General features: G+C 50.3%; 3 protein-coding genes across 4 annotated transcripts; all 3 read left to right on the top strand.

Moving 5' to 3' along the window:
- Positions 1–1,863: 1,863 nt before the first annotated feature.
- On the top strand, positions 1,864–3,006 carry LOC125572221. Its single transcript, XM_048732432.1, has one exon. It carries the CDS (start codon positions 1,864–1,866, stop codon positions 3,004–3,006), a length of 1,143 nt encoding a protein of 380 aa, XP_048588389.1.
- A 2,700-nt stretch (positions 3,007–5,706) lies between these two features.
- Positions 5,707–7,017, top strand: LOC116617493 (uncharacterized protein F54H12.2-like). The gene has a single exon (XM_048732429.1). The coding sequence runs from the start codon at positions 5,707–5,709 to the stop codon at positions 7,015–7,017; it is 1,311 nt and encodes a 436-aa protein (XP_048588386.1).
- Positions 7,018–12,593: 5,576 nt separating this feature from the next.
- On the top strand, positions 12,594–14,723 carry LOC116603642. 2 transcript variants are annotated; one of them, XM_032365197.2, is made up of 3 exons: positions 12,594–13,920; positions 14,060–14,368; positions 14,457–14,723. In XM_032365197.2, the coding sequence occupies exons 1-3, from the start codon at positions 12,613–12,615 to the stop codon at positions 14,490–14,492; spliced, it is 1,653 nt and encodes a 550-aa protein (XP_032221088.2). In that variant the 5' UTR covers positions 12,594–12,612; the 3' UTR covers positions 14,493–14,723. The 2 variants fall into 2 exon arrangements, with proteins under 2 accessions (XP_032221088.2, XP_048588497.1); XM_048732540.1 differs by having other exon boundaries at positions 14,060–14,723.
- Positions 14,724–14,967: the final 244 nt, after the last annotated feature.

Below are 14,967 nucleotides of genomic sequence, written 5' to 3'. Positions count from 1 at the left end.
TGACACATACTACTATGAGGGAGCTCCGCGATCACACACGTGCTACAGAGTTACGCCTAAGAGCTTTAGGGTATAATTACGAGGAGGTATGGGAGTGTCAATTCGACGCTAGGCTGAGCAGTGATGTACAACTGCAAGCCCTTGTGGGGGAGGTGGAGCATTCGATTCCCCTCAACCCCCGTGATGCCTTTTTTGGTGGCAGGACAAATGCCATTCAATTGCATTACGAAGCAAAGGTCTGTGAGGGCGAACGGATACATTATTACGACTTCACATCCTTGTACCCTTGGGTAAACGCCACGTGCGAGTACCCCGTTGGCCACCCCGACGCGATTGTCACCGAGAACTTTAATGAAGACCTCCACGCATACAAGGGGCTCATGAAGATCCGTGTCCTACCTCCCCGTGACCTCTTCTTTCCAGTCCTCCCTGTCAGGGTTAATCAGAAGCTGATGTTTCCACTGTGTCGCAGTTGTGCTGAGATGGAGGAGCAAGGGAGCTGCAACCATTCGGATGAGGAGCGGGCGTTCACAGGCACGTGGTGTCACCCCGAGGTCTTCAAGGCTATCGAGGAGGGGTACACTGTACTCCGTGTTTACGAGATATGGCATTGGGAGAAGTGGGAGCGCTTGTTCAAGGGGTATATCGATACCTTTTTGAAATTCAAGCAGGAGGCTTCGGGGTGGCCAGCGTGGTGTGACACTGACTCGGATAAGCAGCGTTACATTGACGAGTACGAGCAACACCAAGGTGTTCGATTGGACAAAGAGAAGATCGCAAAGAACCCAGGCCTCCGCAGTGTGGCAAAGATGGGGTTAAATTGTATGTGGGGGAAGTTTGGGGAGCAGCCAAACCCAAGGCGGACCAAATACATTAGCGAGCCTATTGAGTATTTTGATTTACTGACGAACGATAGCATTGAGGTGAACGATGTGTTCATTGTGAGTGATGACCTTATCCAAGTTCACTATAAACTGGGTGAGAGATTTCAAGAGTTGAAGCCACATACTAATGTTATCATAGCGGCCTTCACCACAGCGTTTGCACGGCTGGCATTGTTTGGGGTAATGAGACGCCTAGGCCCTCGATGCCTGTATCATGATACGGATAGTGTCATCTTCCTACACCGCCCTGGGGAGTGGAAGCCACCCCTTGGTGACTACCTAGGGGATTTGACTAGTGAGTTAGACGAGGGGGATTTCATCGACTGTTACTCCTCGACTGGTCCAAAGAGTTATGCGTATACCACTTACAGTGGGAAATCTGTATGTAAGGTGAAAGGACTGCACTTGAATGTCCGTACGGCTGGTATTGTTAACCAGAAGACTATGATAGAGCTCTTGACTGGTGAGGGGGACGAAGAACGTCATGTGGTTCTCCCTTACACTATTGTCCGTAATACGATAGGTAGGACCTTGCACACTGTGCCAGCGCATAAAACTTTTAAAATGGTGTATAACAAACGGGTGCGTAGGGGGATGCTCACCTACCCTTATGGGTATTACTCACTGTAAGTCTATCAAATAACTATGGTAATGACAATAAAAAAGAGGGTTCCTCACCTGTGGTGGTCAGCGTCTTATTCTCAGCATAAATAAGAGGGTGGGTGTGGCTAGGGTATCACTTGCGGTATGGGTTGCTTTGGTGCGGATCCTCTCCACCCCCGTTTTGATTGCCGTACAGCGTTAGAACGCATGCGTTGTCTCTTCGCATGTTGTGGGGGTAACATCACCATTCGGGACTCGCAACTCGATGGCAAAGCCCCCGACAAAAACGAAAGTGGAAAAAGGGTATGGTACGAAGAAGAAGAAGAAGAAGAAGAAGAGGGGGAGGGGAAGGGTGGGTACGTCAGTAGTAAGGAAGATGGAGGGGAGGGAGAAGAGGATGACCAAGAAAGCTACCTACCATCTTCTCCAACAAATCTATTACAATCCGGAGCATCCAGCAGCCTTGGGGGGAGTGGACAAATTACTCCGAGCGGTACGCTCCAAGGGAGTAAGTCGTGCCCAAGTGGAGGCGTGGCTCCGGACCCAATCCACCTACACGGTCCATAAACCCTATAGGCGACGGTACTCGCGCCAACGAGTGATCGTGAATGGAATGGATGAGCAATGGCAAGCGGATTTGTGTGACATGCAAGCGTATAGTTCGGTGAATGATGGATACAAATACATACTCACCGTGATTGACATATTGAGCAAATATGGGTGGGCTGTCCCTTTGAAAGACAAGACAGGTCCTCAGATCGTTAAGGCGTTTGAGGGAATTTTCAAGGGTGGACGTCAACCTGAAAAGCTTCAGACAGATGACGGGACTGAGTTCAAGAACCGAACATTTCAAGCGTTCCTTAAATCGAAGGGGATCCATTACTTCTCCACGCGCAGTGAGCTAAAGGCCTCTGTGGTGGAACGGTTTAATCGTACCCTTAAGACTTGGATGTGGCGTTGGTTTACTCATAAGGAGACCCGACGGTATATTGAGTTGTTACCCGAGCTGGTCGACAACTACAACCACTCCTACCACCGTAGTATTCGTCGTGCCCCAGCGGATGTAGTTACGTACGATGATGCTCAGGAGGTATGGGGTGTCTTGTATGGAGGTAAAAAGACGGGTGTGAAGCCCAAAAAAGCGAAAAAGAGACCATTACCAAAATTCCATGTTGGGGATAAAGTGCGAATCAGTAAAGTCAAACACATCTTCGCCAAAGGGTACACCCCAAACTGGACGGAGGAGGTGTTCACGGTGGGCCAGCGGTACAATGACCCAAAACAGAAAGACTATGCGTACCGTCTTCGTGAGTACGACGGGTCGTGGTTAGAGGGGCGGTTTTACGAACCTGAACTGCAACCTGTCCACATCGACGAGGAGGGGGAGCTGTACCGCATCGAAAGAGTAGTCAAGTCACGTGGGAAGGGGAGGGGTAAAGAATACTTTGTGAAATGGCGCGGGTGGCCTGCTAAGTACAACAGTTGGGTGTCTGCTGAGCAAATGCATAAAATTGCGTGAGACGCACGTTCTCTCTCAGTTACGCTCACGCACCATGACGGACCAAGAGCCATTCTACGTCACGTTACCCAGTAACGCTATCGAAGATGCTTTCCCTGGTAACACCATCAGCGATTTTACCATACGGACGCCAAAGACGTTCGACTTACGTGATGGAAAGTGGCAAGTAGGGCTAGTACACCTCATCTACCCTAGGACATGGCTAAAGTTTTCACCCGAGGATACTGACGTTTGGATCTATCATAAAGTCCCGGACCCCAATTGGTATGCCAGTTGGGCTGACAAGGACGATCCACAGGCCCTTATCCCTCAAGATAAAATAAAGAATAAATGGACGCATATTAAGCTGGATGATTTCAAAGTCCCAAAGTGGCATGAAGTCGCCTTCAGCCTCAAGAAAGCTATAGACATATTCAACGAGGGTAGGGTGTGGGTGAGAAAGCAACTTGGTCAAGGTAGTGTGTGGGATGTGGTTATGACTATAGACACACCGACGAGACAGACCAACATAGCAATAGCAAAGGGGTGCCAACTTCTCCTACGGCCACGGACTGCAATGGCACTAGGGTTCAGACAATGGGTCTCTGGGGAGTGGCTCATGCAATTAGTTACAAACGATGGAGTCACTCCACCCAATTACCAGTTTGGCCCAACCGAAGTACACAGGACCCTATTGAATTGGGTGCCCTTTAGCTATGATGAGTTGAGCTTGTTCCCGGGCTCCGAGGACTTCAACCCCCCAGCTACACGGCCATTCTCCTCTAAGGAGTCTGACATTATCATTGAGGAGCTACAACCCTTTCAAAACATGTATGTGTACTCCAACATGACCGAGGGGAACCTCGTCATAGGGAGTGATAGCAGCAACCTCTTACGTGTGATAACACCCGGGGGGAGTGGCCATGGTGCCGTGGAGCGTGATTTCACCGTACCCTATTACTTCCCAGCACGTACCCAACTTGTGGATAGGATCCGCTTCTATATAACTGACGACAAAGGGCGGCCCATCTCATTCCAGTCTGGTGCCGTGGTGGGGACATTGCATTTTAAACCTATTCCGTTCGCTTGAACGATGACAAACAGGGAGCTCATACTTCACGTATCCAGCGCTGACCGGGAGTTGGGTGGTGAAATTGGCAATTTTGTTGTGAGGTTTCCCAGGACGCTTGACCTGCGCGGTGGGAGGTGGGAGGTAGGAGTTGTATCCGTCAACTACAGCCCCCACTACGACACCTTCGCCGACGAGGAGCACGACCTTTGGATTATGTGCAGGCACTCGTACTCGCCATCAGCTGTGCCTTACCTCCAATGGCATAAGTTGACCCTTCGGCAGTCAAGGATAAGCAATTGGTTGCAATTGACAATGAACCTACGGGTCGTAATCGATGGGTTTAACACATCCCGGCAAACCACGAGACAAGCGCTACAACAGGATTACCTAGACTTAGAAATGGTACCCGATGAGTACAACGAGAAAGTTGTGTTCAAAGTGGGATGGGGTAACCGTGTGTTGATACGGAAACGGCTCGCTGCAAGGCTTGGCTACAGTGACGCCTCTCTATCCGACCAGGGACCATTCTACGCAACGTTATTACCACCAATCAGTGTAGGAGACATTACTCACCCATTAGCGATAAAGGGTGTCCTTCCCCCTGACTACCCCATCACCGCGAGAGAGCCCCCAAGCCTACCTGAGACGTCTGCTACTTCACATCTGCTGCCTCAATGGACTGTGTTTGATTACTCCCTCCCCAAAGGGAGTACAAACGTCCGTGAGTATTCATCCAGTCCCCACCCTGTTTTTGATGTCAAAACTTTCCAAAACATGTATTTGTACTCGAATATCACCGCCAGCAACTACATCCTAGGGAGCAGTACCCGAAATGTATTACGCGTAATGGCTGACAGGGGGAAACCTGGTGACATAGGTGTGGAGCGGGTCTTCGACAGACCATTCTACTTTCCCCTACGCTTACAACTCATCAACGAAATCCACCTCTATATAACAGATGACACAGGCAGAACGATACCATTCTTGTCTGGGGGCTTCGAGGTAACACTTCATTTTAGGCGCAAGGCACAGTTATGGTCTTCCCCCTCTTGGCAGGGTTAGCTGGAACTCTCTTAGCCCCTATCCTTGCTCCTCTCTTTGGTGGACAACAAGGGCGCGGCTCCCATGCAATAGCCGACGCTGGTGTAATAAGAGGGTATGACATTAGAAACCCACCCCCTTTCATTGATATGGAGCAACGGGGGATGGGTAGCCAAGCGTTCCAAGGTGCTCCCCTTGGTCAATTGGGGTGGGGGAGCGCCCATGGTGAAGCGTTCCGCGGTTACCCTGTGGTGGTACAAACTGGGGGTGGCCTTGGGTCACTCAACACAGACTTACCCTTCGACGCCTCGGGGAGTATCCCAATTGACCATACAACATTCGGGACAACCTCCCCCAACACGGGGAGACAAATTGCTCATAGAGTGAAAATTATGCCAAAGACTGTACCTCTCGGCACCCCCTCCACAGGGGTACCTCGGAGAAGCCATCGGCGCCGTAAAGTCACACCCTCTCACAGACGTCAAAGGGGTGGGAGAAGACCTATGGATATCTTCGACTAGAGAGAAAAAAGATAAAACTGTCTACAAGTGACGTCATACCCCCAGTTCACACCCACCCTTGCCACGAAGAAGAGCTCCCTTTACACCATGAGTACTGCGCATGTTCTCGAGGGGTCACAGCAAGTGGCCAACCCCGGTATGGGATTGTTCACTATGCCAGCCACGGATGTCGCTTTGAAAGATGGGAAGTTTATACCCTACACACCCAGCGATGAGAGCTCCGACCACATTGAGTGGTACATTCATCCTACTACCACCTACATTGACCTTCAAAAAACACACATAAAACTGAAAGTCAAGATCACTAAGACCAATAACCAGAACCTCACGGCCGATGAGGCTGCCACTTTTGTGAACAATGTTGGCCATTCCTTGTTCAAACAAGTCAAGGTAGAGTTGAACAATATGCCAATCACTCTACAAACGGACTCGTATCCGTTTAAAGCCTACATCAGTAACCTACTCAACTACACCAGGGAGGGACAAGACTCCTTCTTAGGCCTTAGTCTTTGGCATAAAGACACAGCCGGCAAAATGGACGTCACCGCTGTAACGGGTGCTGGAGCAACAAACGAAGGCCTGAACAAACGCAACTCTTACACAGCCCTGAGTGCGGAGGTTGGTCTAATCATCAACCTAGATGTTGATCTCTTCAAGTGTGGGCGATACTTGTTGAGTGGTGTCCCAATGAAGATCAGGTTGGAGATGTCAACGCCAGCCTTTGCCCTCATGGGAAGTGGGAAGTTTGTCATAACACCAGGTTCAACCCTCCGATTGTATCACGTCACCCCAACAGATACTATAGCACTAACTCATGGCACTGCACTGGTCCAGCACAAATTAGCCAAATACCCTGTGACCACAGCTGTGGTTAAAACAGAGCAGGTTGAGAGCGGAAAACTCACCAAAAAGTTCAATGACCTGTGGAACGGACTCATCCCAAAGCGAATGGTATTTGGTCTTATCACCAACGCTGCCTACGCTGGGGACTACGATAAGAATCCCTTCAATTTCTTCTTGACGAACGTTACTAACATTGAGTTGCGGGTGAATGGTGTTGAGACCCCCTTCACAAGCATCAAAAACATTGCTGGGGATGCTATAGACTTGTACTACATGATGCACGAAGGCATAAATGGCAAAACGGGGCGTACAAAAGGCCTGAACATCAACCGTGATGAGTTCTTTGGGGGATATGGATTGATTGTCTACGATCTTACAGCGGCAGGAAACGCCTCATCCGGGTACTTTCAGCCACAGTATAAAGGCACGGTGTCACTGGACCTAACCTTCAGTACAGCTCCCACCGAGGTGCTTACAGTAGTGCTGTACGGAGAGTTCAACAACGTCATGGAGATAGACGCCGCCCGTCGTGTAATGTATACCATCCAAGGGTAAAGGATAAGAAAAAAAGAAAAGACATGAATGCTGACCTCCAACAGGACGCAATGTCCACAGAGGAGCTGGAGACTATAGCCCTCCGTGACCGTCATATAGAACCTGTGTTCGAAGGGGTGTACCCCTCGGACCTTCTACCAACCACTATCCCTGAGAATGGGTATGGCTACTCAGCATACATCATGAACACTGACCCTAGTGGCAGACCTGGTACCCACTGGCTAGCAGCCTTCTTCACACCAGACCGTTGCGAGTGGTTTGACAGTTTTGGGTTTGGTCCTGAGGCCTACGGAAATGTAATGGCAGACTTTTGCGCCTTGCGCCCCCGGTTGGTGACGAACCCACACCGTCTCCAAGCTTTAAACTCGGCCGTGTGCGGACAGTATTGCCTATTCTTTCTGTACCACCGTACCCGCGGAGTTACCTTAAGGGAGATCGTCTCAAAGTTTGGTAGTCAGTATAATTGGAACGACCAAGTAGTGTGTTCGTTTGTGCACGATCTAGTTTGTCATGGCGCTGGTAGGGACTGCGCCCAACGCAGACGATGCCCTTGGCGCCAATGCGCTGTGAAACAACACCATTTAGTGCTAGGCGATAGTAACAATAACAATAGCAATAATAATAATAATAATTATAACAACCACAACCTATGGATGTGGCCCTAGTGTAGAGTGGTCCACTACAATAAAAAAAAAACATGTAATGGGTACCCTGTGTCTTGACTCATTATTCCCCATCGCTTATATATACTGGTGAGGGTAAAAAGTGGACGGCACTAGATCCCTCAGCCACCCCAGGATGGAGGACCGACGGTTCCGTTGTCCGTGTGCCATTATGGTAGTTGGCCCAAGTCAATCAGGAAAAACTACATGGGTGCAGAGTTTGTTACGGCAAGCCCCTATGGCTTTTGACAAACGGTTCCATAAAATAGTTTGTTGTTACGGACAGTGGCAGCCCAAGTACGATTGGCTGCAGAAAAAACTAGGGGTTGAGTTCCACCAAGGACTGCCTGACTCTGTCACTGACCTGTTTGGGAAGCACGACACCCCTGGTCTGCTCATCATAGACGACCTGATGGACCAAATCGATAGGGCTTTGAAAATCTTCACCCAAGAGTCCCACCACCATGATATCACAACTATATTTATCTCACAGAACCTATTCCCCGGGGGAAAATCACGCACCGCTTCGATCAATAGCCATTTCTTTGTGTTGTTCAAGGACCCTAGGAACAAGTTAGGGATACGCACGCTAGCGCAGCAAGCATTCCCGGGACAATTAGACTACGTTATGGATGCTTACGATCAAGCTACTAAAGACCCTTATAGTTGTCTGTTGGTCGACTTCCACCAAACAACCCCTGACAACCTTCGCCTCCGCTCCAACATCCTACCAGAGCGGTTTCCCATGTACGCCTACTTCCCCAAAAACTCTAGGGGTAAGGATGCATATATAGAGGGGGAGAATGGGTGTACCACATCAGTCAGCGATGCCCAACGTAAGAGGAAGAGGTCCAAGGGGAGGGTGGACCCCAGCGACCCGTGTACGTCCCACGGCAAGCGCAAGGCGTAAGCCCGCGGAGTACACCCGCGCCAAGTACAGGGCTGAGGCACGGTACAACAAACGCCTTGGGTTGGAGCCACCAACACCCCCTAGCGGAGTTACCCCCCTCTCCTCATCTAGCAAGTCGTCAACACCACCACCACCATCGTCACCGCGATCATGGACCCAGTTTGCACCACGAACACTCTCGCGGTACAGCAAACGCTCGGGGCCAGGGCCATTATTGTCATCAGCATCATCATCATCATCATCATCACCACATCCGCAGCCATTACCAACACCACTCAACACAGCTCTCCCATCACTCTCCCCCTTAGCATCATCGACCCCAGCCAATCTACCACAATCGACTCTCCCCCTGGAGGGTACCCCCACTTGGGCTGGTTATTCAGGCCTATCGGATGCGTCACTAGCGCTTTCCCCCGAGAGAGTATACAGTGAGCCTGGCAGAAAGCGGCAAAAGAAAGTAAAGACACCAAAACGGGCGTCCAGTGCCGCAGGGCGCGCTCATCATAAGAAGAAATCACCGCCACAGGGAGGTCTTCTCCAACGATTCCTGGGTTGGGGGAGAGCAAACCCACTACCCAGCCCCGAAGCAACTGCAATTGCCAATACGACGGTAGACCAAAGCCAGTTACGCTCGCCTGGGAGCTATGGGTCACCTACCACATTCTCGGCGATAAGACCACTAGGGTCACATGGTTCCACGATCCGTACACCCTCCACACCCTCCAGGAGTACCTCTCGTAGGGGGTCAAGGCGCAGGGCTGGGGGGAGTGGGGGAGGTGGAGGTGGGAGTGGAGGTAGTGGTGGCAGTGGCGGTAGTGGCGGTAGAGGAGGGAGGAGGAGGGGTGGAAGAGGGAGAGGTGGAAGAGCGACCACAACAACAAGAAAGTGCGTCACCCAAAAGAGACGTCGCGCAGATGGGACCAATGTCACCAAAACAAAGTGCGTCACCACCCAACGTGTAGACAACCAACAAGTTGGTGGCGGTGTTGGTGGAGTTGACAGTGCTGCAAATAATCCACCATGGAGATCCGTTTGGGTATGAAAAAAACTCGTAAATAACAAGTGACAAACACCACAACACCATTCCACTATGAGACGTCGTGTGAGCAAGAACCGTTGTACTAGGTTGAGGGGGAGAGTGTGTAAGAGAAGGGGCAGACCCCGTCGCTACAGACAGAGGGGTAGGGGTACGCAGCGTGGTAGGGGTAGGAAAGAATTGCACCTCCTTGGGATACCACTAAGCCAATGGAAAGCGCTTTAGGATAAATAGCGAACGACGAACACCACTACACCACTCCGCTATGGGACGCCGCGTGAGAAGGACCCAACGTACTAGGTTGAGGAGGAGGAGGACAGTGTGTAAGAAAAGGGGTAGACCCCATCGCTACAGACAGAGGGGTAGGGGTACGCAGCGTGGTAGGGGTACGCAACGTGGACCCAAAGATTACATCGGTGCTATTTACGATACTGTAAAAGCCCTCACCGATAAATGACCCCAATCACTCGACCATGGTATTGAGAAAGAGCGGACGCTTTGCGAGAAGACGCACCAAACGTGTCACACGCGTCAGAAGGGGAAGACATACACGTAGGGGAGTGTACACTGGTAAAACGGTACAGCATGGTGGGCGTTACCGGAAACTCTGGGCGACAGGACGTGAATTGGATAGGGTTGACCCTGCATGGCTGTAGCAGCCCTATAAAAAAAGGGGAGGTACTCCATCGGTACCATTTCACCATGTCACGCCGGTTGAAGAGGAACGCTAAGTTCCTGAACAACCTTTCTATCAGCAAAGGTAGAACAAGACAATACCTCCTAAAAAAAGCCTCTGGTGAGCAAGTAAACGCGTTGGGCGAGATTGCCCACAACCTGCTAAGAGGCAACGTCCCCCTCAGCAAAGTACAACGGAGCAAACTAAGCGTCCACAAACACAGGCTACGTACCCTAGCAAACAAGAGACTACCAGCAAGGGAGAGGAAAAAAATGCTCGTAAGCCAACGTGGGGGATGGGCTATCCCACTCCTACTAGGAGCCCTAGGAGGTACCGCAGGGGTACCCCTGGTCCAGAAACTCATCGGAAAAATATAAATAAGGCCAAGGGGTAACCATACCACCCAGTCTACCCAAGATAGTCACCATGTCAACACAAAAAGGGGGAGCCTACCGTATGGCATTGGTACCTGAGCATATGGCAAACCTACTGGTAACCAAAGAGAAGGTTGCCATGGCACCACAGCTGCAGATTGTGGCACGGCTGGACAAAGATATACAGAGGATCCTAAACAACAAAACATTACCATTGGAGGTAAAAGTACGCCTCTACAACACAGCACTGACGCAATGGTTAGATTGGATCCAAGAAGCCAAGGAGAGTGGAAAGGGTAGGAGTAAAGAGACCGATGCCCAACTCAGGACCCCCCTCCCCTCACCACCAAGCGAGTCACCAAGCACACCCTTTGGGATTTTACCAACACCGCCCACTAACACACCAAAGAGTAGGATTCCAAGACCATTCCCGTGGCGAAACGTCAAACGGCGCCTACCTGCCACTACAACCCCAAAGCCAACCGGGAGTGGTGCGAGAAGAAAGAAACCAAAGAAAACAATAGAACGATGGGACGATCTTTGAGAGGAAAGCAATACACTGTAACGCACGATCTCTTTTTTTTTTAATAGCAATAAAAAACACCTTAATACATGTGTACTGTAATGACCCTTACTAGTAGGTCCTAGTTAGTTCAAGTAGGCTCTTCTTCTTATCCCCTACCCCCTCCCTTACAACACCAGCGCCCCCACACACAGGGTGGGTACATTTCCATATCTTATTACACTCCTCTACATCCTTTTGGAGGTTATAGCACTCCATCCGTTTGTCGTACTCAAGACAGCTCTCAGGGTCGGTAAACATGCACACACGCCGTTGGTTGGTTCTCAACCACTTGCCAAACAAATAGACCTCAGCCTTGGGGCAGTGCTTGGGGGTGTCGGAGAAGGCGGAGTAAAGATGATGCCTACATGCCTTCTCGTGAGCACCCGTCATAAAGCTCACGTGCATGTTGCTGTAGTGCTCATGCAACTCTTGGTACTTGGGACAACCAAACACCTCCAAGTTCACGAAAGGAATGCTAAGGTCCATAAGGAGCCGACGCTCGCAGCTACCACCCTTGTACCCAACAATTCCCCCTTGACCGTAGAAATCGTACCACCCTTTGACGACACGTCCCAGCTCAGCGTGAGGGATGCTGGAGCCAGCTGTAAGGTCAAACTTCAGCCCTGTGACATTTTGCGTGACATAGCGTGCTACCCTCCTGTCTTTTTGGGAGAGCTCGCTGTACCTCATAGGGAAGGTGAAGTGTCTACCAATCACCTCGTCATTGTGATGAAAGAACCCCACCTCCTTGCAATGGAACACGCCATTCACATAAAACCCATCCTCGTCGAGGATACATGTAATGCTCTGGAAGACACCCTCTTGCGCAACACATGGTTCAAAGGGACCACGGAGCGTGTCGTGGAAAGGCCCACGCAGTACATAATTGGTGTAGTCCAATATGCCTGGTATCATTCCCCACTGTTCCCATCCACTGACCCATCTTCCACTCTCTTGCTCTCCACTGGGATCTTTCCCTGTAGCCATTCCGTAAATTCCCAACACAATAAGGAGAAAGTGATACGTGCGCCAAAAAAGAGACCAACCCCAAACGAACACCCTCTGACGAACGAGGTGAAAGCTTCCTCCCACACTGGCGCCATGGATGCACAAAGAAACGCGTTAATAAGCCCTCACCCTTTTATATATAGGTTGGAAACACCCTCACAAACCAATCAGCATCGATGTACAATACTACCCAATCACACACTTTGTTATATCACAAAAGAAACACCTAAACCAATAAGAGAGTAGTACCCAAAACTCTAGGCCAATCACAGCACACTTCCCCATAAAACGTCAGAGCTGACGTCACCCCACAAGCGTATAAATTGCAGCACTCACCCTGAAATACTCTCACACTAGCACAACTATGGCTAGGGCATCCCACCTAGAGCCTCCCACCAAAAAGCTCTGTGAACTAGCAAAGGACATCTACAACTCTGAGAGGTTGGCGTGTATCATTTGCCAAGACGACAGGGAGACCAGTAACACATCCCTCACCCTATTGAGCCGTCTACCCTGTTGTGGACAATCATGCCATCAGCAATGCTTCTGGAAATGGATACACACCCACCGCACCGAACGTATCACATGCCCACACTGTAGGTACGTCTTCCCAGATACGACAAGAGGGGTGGTCTTATGGGTCGACAGTAACTTTAAACCCATGTACGATGACCACCCAGCGGAGCAAATCATCGTAGAGGAAAAGACCAAAATACAGCCAGCCTTCGACCGGTTCAAACAATTCATGGCACTCTACCCCGCCCATTACAGGAGTCGTTTCTTCATTGGGGTGCTGTGCAGGAGATGCGACCCTATAGCCCAAAAAATATGCGAAAAGGAAGACCGCCACGACTTCGAGCTCCCTCTCTTACTCCCACGCCGCTCAATAAGCACCTTCTCCCACCAATACAACAACCAAATCACTAAGTACGGTGAGTGGCTTTGGGAAGTAGACGCAAATAACGAGTATCATTGGCTCAGGGAGGATATCACACCGCCACCACCCCCAGAGGGGCACGACAAAAGAGCCCAATACGAAAGCGATAGGGTTGCCTTCATGGAGAACGTGGACACCTCACTCTTCCATCCACAATCCTACGTCCACGCCTTCAAAGATTCCTACGCTGCGTGGGCCTTAGATTTACCAACCGGTAAATGGGTTTGGGAGACCTACGACGCCACCTTTGTGGTACCACCGCCCCCCTACTCCCACTTCCTATGGGAGAGGTACGCCCATGACCCTATAGGATGGCGCTCACGCGACCATCCCTGGAGCCGCGACTACACGGAACAGAACGATGGCAGCAACAGTGACGAAACGGAGGATGAGAATGAAGACAACTCACCGGAAGATGAAGATGAAGACAACTCACTACTCCACTCACTACTCAACCCCCCTACCACTTGGGCCGAACGCCATGGGGAGGACGAGGACGAAGACGACGAAGGGGTGTTATTGGCCAACCAACCAGCCAACCCACAACACTCGCGCAGATCCCAACGGTATCGTGCCAGACAAATAGCCCTAGCCCTAATGCAAGTACGCGCAGATTACCAAAACAACAACAACAACAACAACAACAACAACAACAACAATAACAACAACAACAACGAAACCGAAGAGGTGGATAGAGAGGCAGCTACACGGACACCATCGCCCAACGAGCAACAGGTGATACAAGAGAATAATAAACGACTAACACGTCTAGTTTGGATAATAAACTCGGTGGGGGGATCACTAATAATACTACTAGTACTACTATTGGTGTTGCTAGGGTAAGAACACAACTAACACATTACTCCCCCTGCAGGTTGCAAGCGATGTACGGAACAGTGAACAAGTTGTCTACAACCTACGCAGGGGGAGGACGATACGCCCCTTCCCCACTAACCAACAAAGAACAAGACAACTCAGAAGACAACCATCACCCACACGTGTACGGACACCCACGGCCCAAAGCACTGAAGAAACCAGTCGGAACCTGGCGCAACTTAGCCTATTGCAGCGTAGGGGACATCCACCTCTCCCGCGACTACGCTTGCGCCTGACGCCACCGCAACCATCACCACCACAACCATCACGTATAACTCCACCACCCTCGGATCAACAAGGACCAGAGGTACAGTCACAGATGGAAGCAGGCAACGTACGTTATATAATGGAGCGTATGTCAGTAAACCACCCAACCTCCCGTTCCTCTTTTGTAGACCCAAGAATCTACGAACAGGTCAGAGCCCACATAGACGCAGTGGTACAACGCCATGTGAATTCCATAGAGTCCCCCGCACAGATTGCACACCTCCCAACGGAAGAAGAGATAGAGGAGTTCCAGCGCTTTAGTCTAGGACTGATAATGGACACTTACTACGAATAAGGGGTAGCTAAAAAAAAAAAAAAAGTAGTTTTGTAAACAAGACAACTCTCTCTTTACTATATCCTTTTTTATTAAAAAATTGCACAAACTGCTACAAGCATAAGACTAGTGTCCTCTCTTTTTCACAAAAAAACACCCTACTCATCGTTGTAGGGGTATGTCTCCACTATGCCTAGGGCAACCTGGCGTATTAGGTGAAAAACAGCCTTCTTCGTCTTCTCTCCCCTTCTTATCAGCTCTGGTGTGTTCGTATTGCCATCCACCCAATCTTGCATCATCTCTATCAACTCATCTGGGGTGAGGAGAGCAAGTACCGCTCCAATATAATTCTTGAGATCAGGTAG

Source organism: Nematostella vectensis, chromosome 9 (genome assembly GCF_932526225.1).
Source record: "Nematostella vectensis chromosome 9, jaNemVect1.1, whole genome shotgun sequence".
NCBI lineage: Eukaryota > Metazoa > Cnidaria > Anthozoa > Actiniaria > Edwardsiidae > Nematostella > Nematostella vectensis.
Note: the sequence above shows the minus strand (reverse complement) of the source record. Positions and strands in the feature narration are given on the sequence as shown.

Excerpts from the sequence above, each read along its gene's own strand:
- LOC116603642 (XM_048732540.1), top strand. The coding sequence starts at position 12,613 with ATGGCTAGGGCATCCCACCTAGAGCCTCCCACCAAAAAGCTCTGTGAA. Across the intron at positions 13,921-14,059 it reads CATCGCCCAACGAGCAACAG|GTTGCAAGCGATGTACGGAA; the intron begins GTGATACAAGAG and ends CTCCCCCTGCAG.
- LOC125572221 (XM_048732432.1), top strand. The coding sequence starts at position 1,864 with ATGGAGGGGAGGGAGAAGAGGATGACCAAGAAAGCTACCTACCATCTT.
- LOC116617493 (XM_048732429.1), top strand. The coding sequence starts at position 5,707 with ATGAGTACTGCGCATGTTCTCGAGGGGTCACAGCAAGTGGCCAACCCC.